This window comes from Cinclus cinclus, chromosome 9 (genome assembly GCF_963662255.1).
Source record: "Cinclus cinclus chromosome 9, bCinCin1.1, whole genome shotgun sequence".
NCBI classification, from domain to species: domain Eukaryota; kingdom Metazoa; phylum Chordata; class Aves; order Passeriformes; family Cinclidae; genus Cinclus; species Cinclus cinclus.
The window spans coordinates 2,054,294-2,065,803 of record NC_085054.1 but is presented as its reverse complement, the minus strand read 5'-3'; the positions used below and the strand labels follow the sequence as shown (position 1 = coordinate 2,065,803).

General features: G+C 41.5%; 1 protein-coding gene across 1 annotated transcript; it reads right to left on the bottom strand.

The window, feature by feature from the left end:
* Window positions 1-8,164: 8,164 nt before the first annotated feature.
* On the bottom strand, window positions 8,165-10,904 carry C9H2orf69 (chromosome 9 C2orf69 homolog). The gene is made up of 2 exons (XM_062498593.1): window positions 10,605-10,904; window positions 8,165-9,004 (listed from the first exon to the last, which is right to left on the bottom strand). Exons 1-2 carry the CDS (start codon window positions 10,902-10,904, stop codon window positions 8,165-8,167), a joined length of 1,140 nt encoding a protein of 379 aa, XP_062354577.1.
* Between the last annotated feature and the right edge of the window lie 606 nt (window positions 10,905-11,510).

Here is an 11,510-nt window from a genome sequence, read left to right as displayed (position 1 = left end):
TGTGAGACAAATAATCTGTCAATAAACATTCATCTATAACAAAGTCGATCTTGTAGATTTTCTTTCTAGTTTTTGTGTGCAGTGAGGTCACAGCCTGCTTGATCTGGAGGTGGCCTCTTTTCTACAATGAGACAGACATTTGCAGTGTCTCCACTTGTAACTGTACTTTTCTGGAATGTTCTATTAAAATTTTTCTGAACAAAAGTTTTGGTATGTGGGCTGACAGCATGTATGCTTAGAAGTAACTGCACATGTTTGTGAATGCAACGTCATTAAATTTTAGGAAAGACATAGTGGTTTCTGAGGAGGTCCAAACAAGCCATTGGGGGTAGTTGTAATGGTCATGTTTTCTTTTTAAGTAATAACCTGTCAATTAGTGTAGGGAGTTTCTTCTCCCCGTTGTAGTGAGACAGAGTAGATATGGGAAAAATAAAACAAAAACTAACCATTCCAGGTTATGCTTAGAATTGTGCCACACCTTGACTGCAATGTAAATTTTTACCCTTTTCCTTGCTTAATAATGTGCTACCGAGGGGGAAATTTTTTTTGTCACTGCCCCAGGGCAGTCAGACACCATTTCTGTTCCTGCAGCTGAGAAACACTTGCCACTAATGTGCCCACAAATCCATTCAGATACAGTCCTGGTATCTGCGATGGAGTTCACAGTTCTGGAGTAGACACAGAATCTGTTGGGAGCTATATTTGACAGTGCTTTTTGTTACCATATGAAAGGGGGTTTGCACAGCACCTTTTGGGATGGAGCCTGTTGTTTAGGTATTGTAGAAGGTTACTTTTTCAGCAGAGTGTGGTGTGTACAAAAACCCTGTGAAATAAAGGTGGGGATCTGACAAAAAGGACAGGCTAGTCATTGTGTCTTTGAAACACCTCTGATGTTATTACTTGTGCTGTTTGGGAAAAGCAGCATTTATCTGACTTAGGTCAGTCTGTTACTTCTAGCACTGTTTTTTCAGAATTGTAGCTTGTAAGAAGCTCTTAGACTAAATAAATGTGTAGTGTTAAAAAAGTGCTGGAAAAAAAGCTTTCCTCAGAAGAGTGGGAGCTTGAACACTGTGCAGATTATTCTTCTAAACCTGTTCTTCTTGGCAGTTCAGCATAGTGAAAATAGTCTGGTACCATGTGAATGGGCAGCCAGCCACCTCAGTGAATAAGCATGAATGGAGCCAGCCAAGCGATTCTGACGGGCATCATTGTACGTTCTGAGGGTAGAATTTAAATTTGGGATCACAAATTGGGCTCCCAAAATTTTTGTTCAGTAAGGAACAAGGATTGCTTGTGCATACTGCTGAGACAGAATCTCTCTGCCTGTTAGGCTGGGGTAACCTCTTGGCTTTGTTGGACTGGTAATGTCAAGGGCCCAGTCTGAATTGCAGAGGTGAACAGAGTGTATTCTTTGTGTGTTAGGACTGAATGGAGAGGTTCAGAGAGCCTGCACGGCTCAACAAAGCTGTGTTCCAGCATTGTGCCTGCACAGCCATCACTTTATAACTGCCAGCAGTTCTCAAGATACTGGTACAGAGCAGAACTGTGCTGATGCCTCCTTCTGCCATTCCTTGGGTCTCCGTTCTCAAAAGGGGGGGTGTTAGCTTGGTATAATCAGGCCTCTTCAACACTCAAGTGGAAATTTTATCATCATGCTGCCAACTTTAAAATGAAGCCTTTATTTCACTTTGAAAGAGTTTCTTCAAATTGTTACTTAGTAACTTCTCTAAAACAGTTCTTCTGAAATGCTATAAAAGAAGAATACAAGCATTTTAAAAAAGTATTAATTTGAGTGTAATCTGACTAGTGATAAGAATCTGGAAGTTACTGTGTTAAAAAAAATTAAGTTACTGAGTGCTTTGTACCACTTGTTGCTTCGTGCAACATGGTGTGAAGCTGGCAATAAAGGGATGAATGAATGGTGAAAGCATTAAAGGAATAACTTTCAGATAACATAGTAAGAGATTGCAAGTAGGCATACTTAGAAATCCATTACTGAAATCGCACAAAAAATTAGAGCCATTGATATTTTGTGGACATTTGTCTGTTAAAGATCCTGGCATTGTAAAACAGATGAAGTTGTGCTAACAGGTATTAGAAAAACAAACACTGACCATCTTAAGCATTCAAAGCAGCCACTTCTAACAGTGTATTCATAGGAGTTGGGTGATGCAGACTGCCCAGGACTGAAAAATGAGTTGACAGTTACATAAAGACAGTGTCTGAAATAAGAAGTTTAACCAGACCTTGAATTACTCTACGAATTTGGTGACTGAGGCATTTAAAATGGAAATTATTTGCAAGTCAACACCTGGAAAAAATTATTTATTCTTTGCCATATGAAATATAAAGGATGACAAATTCTTTCAGATTTCATTTATTTTAATGTGCTTGCTGTGGAAACATTCAAATTTTTAAAAAATTATGTAAAAATATTTTTCTTATAAAACAATTAAACATATCATTAAAAATTTGCCTGTTGTTTTTGTGCTGACAATTTGATGTACTTAGAACATGTTTCTCTCCAGCAGCTACACAGGGTCTGGGTTAAGTGTCAAGTTAAATGCCTAATAAGAAAGGAATTGACTTGATCACAAAGGATCAGAAATACATTTGTAATTTCTTTTTAAATATGCAGGATGAAACTATTTGTCTCATTCACACTGTTGGTTTCACAAGACTGACTTGACTGAGAATGATTTTACCACAGTAGAGGTGATATTACGTATGATGTGACCCCAATATGCATTACTTCACAACTTCAGAGAAATTCCTGTCTACCCTCTACTCTTTTTTCCTCTCACCAAAATCTATCTTCCCAAACCTGGTATCTTTCTGCAAATGATACAGGTGTTGAAGATACATATTCTGAGACAGTAGCTTTTACAAGGGATTCTCTAAGTTGGTATCACTCAATAACCAAAGATTCTGGTGTTATTTGAAGGACAGATAAGTTTTACATTTTCTTAGACAGTTACCCAATTTGCAGTAAAGCTGTGCATCAAGATTTTGCATTTTACTTTGGGTCAGACTCTACAGTGGAGATAGATTCTGAGCTCTGTATGTAGGAATTTCTGGGAGCGACAGTCTCTCTTCAGCAGGGATTCCTGAGAGCAACAAGAGCAGATGACTTTGTTTCCAACTGTTCAGGTCTGTTCCTTGCTGCAGATTGAAGCCATTAAAAGAACTGCTCAGCCGTGTCAAACACGCAGCTCCACGTGCACTGCCACGTTCATACCAAAATGCTCAGAGGCTGCTGCTTGCAGTAATAACACAGATCATAGCAATGGACAATTTCTGCTGGGAAAACATTTATACTTCAGCTGTCAAGCAGGACATGAACTGCTTTAAGCTTCCACACAAAACCTTAGTGCGTTTCTCATGATGGGGAGCTGAAAAGGAAAGCTGAGCTCTGTAAGGTCTGTAGGGGATACAACAGCTTTGTCTGACACCCAGGCTTAGGAGTATTGCTCAGAGCATAAACTGGTGTGGGAGAAGAGCCTTGTCCTGCCCTTCAGCTCTGGTCTGTCTCTTGACTGTTTTTTATGTCTTGCAGCAGTGCTTTCTTTAGAAACAACTCAGCTCTGAAGTGCCAAGTTTAACAAAAGAAACTAGCAATCATGGCTCAAAGTGCTCTTTGAAGTAATGGCACTCTGTTCCTTTTCAAGTACGTAAGATATTTATAGTCATGAATTAAAACCAGGTAATTTATTTTTCCTTTTTTTAATACCAGTTGCTTTTCTGGTCGTTTGCTTAAGTAGAATTCGACAGTTCCTGGGTCACTTGGAAACACTTCATCAAGCCCTAATGACAGGAAATGACAAAGCCATCACTACCATATAACCCACACTACACTCTATTCAAAATGACTGCCTGAATCAGCCTTCCATGGTTTCCACGGTGATGTGGAACAGCTAATCCAGTGCAAGTGGAGTTTTTTGTCAGCAGGAGGAGTGAATTATGCTGTTAATACCGACAGAATGAAGTTAGTCAGTACCAGTACATCTGACACTGGAAGAGGCAGTGCCTGTCTGACACGTAGGTGTTATATGATCTTGCATTACTGGCTTAATGACTTCATGTTACTTTATTCCAGTTAAAAACAGTCACCCTGCATCTGAACATAGTTGAGAGATCAACAACACCAGCAGAAAGTCAGCTTTGGTCTTAGGTTCTCCATCTGCAATATTCAAATGTGTCTAACTTTTCATCAGTTATGATCATTAGAAGTAATCTGCCATCCTTACAAACATGAAATGAGATTTCAATATAAGATTTAAAAAGACTGTGAAGTAACTTTGAAGGTGATTTAAAGAGGCTGTCTCTCATGGAGAGGCTTGAGACACCTGCCTTTGCTTTTGTATTGCACAAGGGCACCAGACACATATTTGTGATTGTGGATTCTGCTAGGCTGCAACGTACCTAAAAGTGTCACTCAAAACAGAGCACAGACATCCCAAAAGTTTCACTGTTAATAAATTCTTTCCTGTATTAACTGATAATACCCCATGTAATTTAAAATAAGCATTCAAGTTAAATGAATGGGCATACAATTGACCTCAGTGCTTCAAATTTCAGTCTGTACAAGGCAACAAATACTGGTTATGTGCAGAGATGAAGTAACTGTTACAGCTCAAAAAGAACCTCTGGGGAAAATCTGAGTGCTCATGCACAATCATTTTTATCTGTGCATATCCACAGTTTTAACATAGTTGAACTGACTTAGCAGTCTTGTTTAAAATAATTTCTATGACTATTTAAATATACAGCACTGCTGTTACTTATCTCTATCAGCAGTGATGTTTGTTTAGAAAGATAGCACAGCTTGCCATAAAAGTGCTTGTGCAGGGAGGCAGCAGGATTTTATCAATGGAAGGACAGAGAAAATTGCTCCTTTCAGCCACACGTTCAGGATGGGACCCTTAATTACCTTCCAAAATTAGGGGCCAATACTGATTAATGCATCAGCATGTGCAGAGCTGGGATTAAATCAGTCCCAGATGGGACGAAGTTTACCAAACTTTCTAGCATTTTGGATATCCAAAATGGATATCATTTAAGTAATCTGGACAGTTTCACAGAATCAAGCCTTGCTTTAAAAGAATTTAGCAGTTTAGAACATGTTGGCATGTCTCAAAATCTGAAGAATGTCTTGTCTATTATACAGGCATGTAATACAAAGAATATCAGTCATTATTAGGTTGTACTAAGGACTGTGTCATGTTGCTCACTCCATTAAAAAACAGAAGTGTCTTGAACTACACCACTATAAGCAGGAGAGTCACCAAACTTCAGGCATTTACATCTAAGCTTATTAAAAACTGCCTTTACAGTTAATGCTGGAAAATGGGCATATGCAAAACTATGACCCATTTCACCCAAACAGAGAAATGTCCCACCCTTGGCTGCTTCATGCCAGTTTTCCTGTGACTGTGAGATACCAGTAAGCTGTTTTAATATTATGGATGCTGACTACCCAAATACAAATCCTCCTGGAAGAAAAGTTATCAGATAAATCTGATTTTTAAAACTAGGTCTCTACAAACACCTGATGAAGCTTAATCCACAAAACTGCACATTCCTTGCTTAATGGTTTTATACTCACATCAAAGTGGTTTCACCCATTAGAAATAGTTTATTTTCTACATAGTTTGCAAAATTTATTTTTAGCATGCATTGTAGTGAATGACAGAGGCACATTCCAACAGAGTACTACAGCTGTTTAAAGAATTAAAAACAACCAGTCAGTTTTCCCTCCACAACACGAGGTCTCATAACAAGATTAGTTTTACAACAAAGTGCCTATTCTACAAAGTAATGCAGCAACACTTAAACCTATTTAACAGTTGTTGTAGGCAGCCTCCATCAAACAGGTTAGTATTATTTTCATAGGACAGCCATCCAGAAACTTTTGAAGGCAATGTCAATATTTTAATAGCTATTTCCAAAAGCTTGCAACAACGTAGTCCTGTTGTTTCGGCAGGCACAGAATTGTTTAGAAATTCATCTCTGATCTGCAGTGTTATTGCATTGGGCAAGTGTTAGCATCACCAACTTAGCCCAGTCAGTCTGAAACTGAGGGAGCAAAAGCAATAGAATATTCTGGGATTTTTGTTGGTTTACTTTTGAAAATTTTATTTTCTAAGTGGATGGTCAAACACATTTCAAGCCATTTGCAGGCTTTCTATTAAAACCACGTCTTTAGGTGAGCCATATTTCCTTTACAGAAAGAAGTCCTTACATATGCTGCAAATGTTATCAAAAGGACCAAAAAGGGGGGGAAATGTTCCTTGAAACACATTTAAAAGTTGTTATAAGCCTCTTAAGATAGTAATCAACAGATAGGATTTAACAAAATCTCCAAGGAACAGCATAAAATAAAAAAGCAGATGGAACGAAATTTCAGGTTCTTTAGAGTTTGTCTGCATGTTGCACTTTTCTCCATCAATTAAAATAATTTCTTTGATGAACTAGGTACATGAATCCAATTATTAGTGATAGAGTTCTCTTTCAAATTGTAAGGTGCACACTGTATGCATAATCCTTTCTATCACCTTTAATATTTTGAGTGCTAAGAAAATTTTCTTAGGAGTACAACACACTTTTCTCATTGTTCAGTGATCTCTGATGTGCACGATTTCTGCCAAAAGTTTTCTACATGGAACCTTGTAAATTTTAATGATGCCACCAGAAGAAAGGAAACAAGGAGCAGGGCAGAGATTCACTAAACCATCAAACACAGTTGAATGAAATGCCTTTTTTCAGAACTTAGCAACAGTTGTTTGTGTAATCTTCACAGTGTTTTGCTAACTTGCTTTTGTATTCCTATACATCCAGGAAATCCAAAACCATTTGGAGTTACTGGTTTATTGTTAACAGCTACAGTTGTCTTTAAGAATGACACTAAGCTTTGTAGATAAATGGGAAGTTACTTGCAACAGTAGAAAAGTTCCATTAATACCATCACTGTCCATCTTTCAGTACTTCTTTCTTAAGAATACTCAGGTTTGGTGTCTGAACCAGATTACATCTTTTGCATCAAATCTGGCTGGCTTTCTATTTAATTAGGTTGTTTTTTTCTGTTGGAAAAATTAGGCTCCAAAAATAAGATCTTTGGATGACTCTAGAAGCAAATACTGCAATACATTTAAAGGAGATAACAGATTTTAAAACAGGCATTTTGAAAGAGCTACAGTCAACACAGTCTGAATTTTTGTTAATGCAACTTGTAATATATTATGTGTTTATGGCTCAATTTAGAGCAGCATCAATGCAGCAGTTACCAAGAGAAACCCTGCCACCCCAAGGTAGGGATGTCACCCCTTGGTGTGACAATAAAGGTATCATTGCTGGTCCTTACAGAAGTTAGCAAAGCAGCAGCAAGGTGTGTTGAAACAGGAACAAGCTACAACCTTGTCAACATTCTTGGTTACTGAACATAGCTACATCAAAATTTTCAAGCCCCCAGGTAAAACGGCTGTTCACTAGCAGATACTACACAATTAATAAATCAAACTTTAGAGTGGCAGAAATGGCAAGGTGCAGGTAAGGAAGGAAAGGAAGAGAAATGCATTGGCACTGTTATTCCAAAGGTGAGTATTTGTGACTTTGTTTCAAACAGGAGAAATGTTAAAAAACTGGAAGATTTAATTAGCTAATAAAACAGGTCTCAGCAAAATATATAACTAACATTCTTCTTAAAATTAATTTCCTTAAGCCAAAAAACTAACCTTGCATCTGTTACTGAGAAAAAAACCAATACTTTTAACCCTGGAAACCACACTCAACTGAAGTATCTACACATCTGAAATTCTCAAGTACTTTAAAGTCCCATTAAATGCAGTATATGGTATTAGACATCCAGGACTAAAAATTCTGCCAACAGTTTAAGAATAAACATTCATATTTAACAAAAAACATATATAGCATTGTTTTTCATAACACTTTTTTTTCCAGGGATCAAAAAACAACATCTGTTATAGTTATGAGGTCCCAATATGCCTTTTTTAAGCTACAGAAATTTATATATAGTATCTATTAGCAACACAGAACTGATTTAGTATTCTACTTAGAAAGCATCTGCTCAAAGCTGAAAGTCTAGATGACAACATTTACAATGTTAAAGTGCTTCTACGAAGAATATACTGTTCATACACATACAGTCTCAAAATACTTCATGAACTCTGAAATGGTTGTCTAAGGAAGGAACTTCATCAGCAAAATGCAGTTGATCATTTATTTCCACACCAAATTCTTCAAGTATCTGTACAAATTTCTCATGCTCCCTCCCAATCCATGACCTCATTGTGTCAAACACTTGGTACGGTGTAACATGAGCATGAACTTCAATTCCTGTCACTGCGAGTTCTTTCAGCATTTCAGGGTAAGTGACCCAAGTATTGCTTCCTCCTGAGTGACCACCATCGAGCCAGTAAATTGCTTTTATGTTTCTTAAGAAGGCATCTGTATTCTTGTCTTTTTTGGCTTCCTTCAGCTCATAAAGCAGCTGGTTCAAAACCACACAACCTTTACTGAAGCCAATCAAAGTAAACGATGCTGCACCTACAGCAGATGGTACCATGAAGTTCACAGCAGAATTATTAGAGCATTCACAGTCTCTCTCCCTTTCTTTGGATGAGCAGCCATTTGTTGTAGGAACAGACTGCGGCTGTGATTTACAAGCAGCTATTTTTACATCCTTGCTGACACCGTGCACACTTTTCTGGGACAGCAGAATATTCTGAGAGAGTCTGAATGCATTAACTAGCAAAGCCTGGAGATGCTTGAATGCTCCAAAGTCAGTGCTGTGCTCTGGTGCTCCAAACATGTTACTTGTCACAAAATTGTCGTAACAACTGAATTTGTGCAGGTGCATTCGAGAACACTTTATGACCCAAATAAAGCTGTTGGGGAACCGGCCAGCAAGTATGGTAGCAACATTTTCAAAACTCCAGCGCTCCCACTGAAAGTTTTCTGGGTGGCAAGACATGATGTCATGATAGTTCTGAAAAAAAAAATTAAATAGAAAAGATGCATTACTACATTATGAAAATATTCAGCTCCAATGTACTCATATTTATAAGAAAGGACTGTAAAAGAAAAACATGCATTAGAGGCTCTCATTAGGTTTGCAGGACAAGAAACACATTAAAGAAACTGGTATATTTTGATTTGCTTGCTTTTAATGTTTTCACCACATATTTTTAATACCCCCAAGATCAATACAATAAAACCAGTACATGAAATTATTCATAGTTTTTGTTGACTTCACCCAAAAAGAAAATTTAAATATTTCACTTAGTATGATACATAATTTTACTGTATTATCTCCATCTACAGAAATACTGATTATCTTATTACAAAACAAAAAGACTTAAAACTTGATAGCAAGTTTTCTGGATTTTATACAGAAACAAAAATATCCCCTCTCATTCAGCTGTAGGAAATTTTTATTGCCTTATTCACATCCATAGAGGGCAGAAATGGAAAGAAATTAACCCCCAGGTCATGAATGAACCTCATATCTGAAATCTTAATGGCAAAGAATACTAGTTCTTTTTTTTTTTTACCGAGGAATAATGAAGCCATATGCAAGAACAGTAATCAGACAAATCTTCACTGGCCATCCCAATCCTTAAAATAAAAGCATACAAAATTCTCCACTTTAACCTGACAGAAGGGAAAGCCTTCTCCCTTGAAGAAGGCAGCACTGCTTTTGAGGCAGGAATGACAATTGATATTAGCTGGCTACCAAAGCATGTTATGTTACACATGTTCAGGACAGCACTTCAGAGTCTCTGCAATTTCCTGCCAGCTCAAGAGAGCACAAATGCCTTCTCAGGACAGGCTGAGAAAGCGTCAGTGCCTGTTGAATTCCCAAAGGACGGTGTCCGGGATGTCCATACACCTGCACCAGGCACCTCAGGTCTCCTCGTCTTGTCTCCATTGCCACCCCCTGCCAGCGTTCGGACACCGCCATCCCTCTCACAAATAAATGTCACCCTCAGGCAATGCTAGAGGGCTGGAGTGAGTCCAGAGAAGGGCAATGGAGCTGGTGAAGGAGCTGGAGCACAGGTCCTGTGAGGAGCGGCTGAGGGGGCTGGGGGTGTCCAGCCTGGGGAAAAGGAGGCTCATGGGGAGCCCTCCCTGCTCGCCACAAGCCCCTGGGAGGAGCTGAGGACACATGGGGGTCGGTCTCTCCTAGAGGACAACAGGACGTGCCACGGGAGGTTTACGCTGGAGAGCAGGAAGCACCCTCCACAGAAAGGATGATCAGATTTTGGAATGGACTGCCCAGGAGGCGGTGGAGTCACCGTTCCTGGAGGTGTTGAAGTCAAGGCACTTAGCGCCAGGGTCTAGTGGCCGTGGTTGGATTCGATGATCTCCGGCCGAAGTAAGTCATTCTGCGAAGACGACTCTCCTGCCCTCCACTTCTCCAGCCCAGCTTTCGGAGGGCCCGTCCCCGCTCCCGGTGCCCGGCCGAGCGGGACAGGGGGATGCTCCGACGGCCGCGGCGGGGGCCGAGCAACGCCCGCCCGCTCAGCCCTTCCGGGGACGGCGCCGCCTCCCCGCTCCCGCCCGGAGCCCGCATCCGCACGCCGTACCTGCACGTCCCCCGGGAAGTACACGACGTGGTGCTGCGGCGACGGGCCCGGGCCGCGCGGGGCCGGCGGCGGCAGCAGCAGCAGCAGCTCGTTGGTGCGGTGCGGCTCGGCGCCCGGCACCTCGGGCAGCCGCAGCCACGGCGGGCTTAGCCGCGCCGCGGAGATACCCCCGCCGCCGCCGCCGCCGGCCGCAGGCCCCGCCGGCGCCCCACAGAGGCTCATGGCGCTGCCCAGGCACAGCGCGGCGGGGCCGCCGAGCCCCCGCAGCAGCGCAGCGGCCGAGCGGCAGCGCCGGCTCATGGGAGCGCCGCTCCGCGCTCCGCGCATGCGCGCCGCCTCGCCCCGCCCACCGGGCCCCGGGAGAGCGACCGGGCAGGGGGCGGTCGCGCGTGCGCCCGCCCCCGCGATGACGTCACGAGGCCGTTCAAAAGGCGGCGGCGGGAAGCGCGAGGGGCCGTGAGGGAGCGGGCCCTGACGGGAGCTCTGAGGGGGAGACTCGACTCGAGGGGGAGCGGGGCCGCAAGAGGCCTTGGCATGGGGGAGCGGCCGCACAAAACCGGGTCCGCACTGCAGCAAAACCCCGCGGCGTGTGCCTGTCGAAGTTACGGCACCACGAGGGATCCAGCGCTCCACGTGAAGTAGTTAAGTTTCCGAACTAGAAGGTACCCCTTATTTCCGAAAGGTGCTGGTTGTATTAAAATAAATAAATAAGAACGTAGCTTTGAAATGCTGGCTTTGATTACGCTCGTTCTGCTGCGTTGGAAGAAAAGCTTTCACGTGCAAGAGACCTCTATATTTTACACGGCAAACAAAGCAAGGAAACAGCCTTTAGTTTATGTCGAAGCACTCAGGGTTACTTTTTCTAGAATTGATGTTTCACATTTTTATTCCGGTATTAAATTTTCC

Bases quoted from the DNA above. Each gene is read 5' to 3' on its own strand.
- C9H2orf69 (XM_062498593.1), bottom strand. From the start codon at position 10,904: ATGAGCCGGCGCTGCCGCTCGGCCGCTGCGCTGCTGCGGGGGCTCGGC. The intron at 9,005-10,604 runs GTACGGCGTGCG...TTTTTTTTTCAG, and splicing joins ACTTCCCGGGGGACGTGCAG to AACTATCATGACATCATGTC.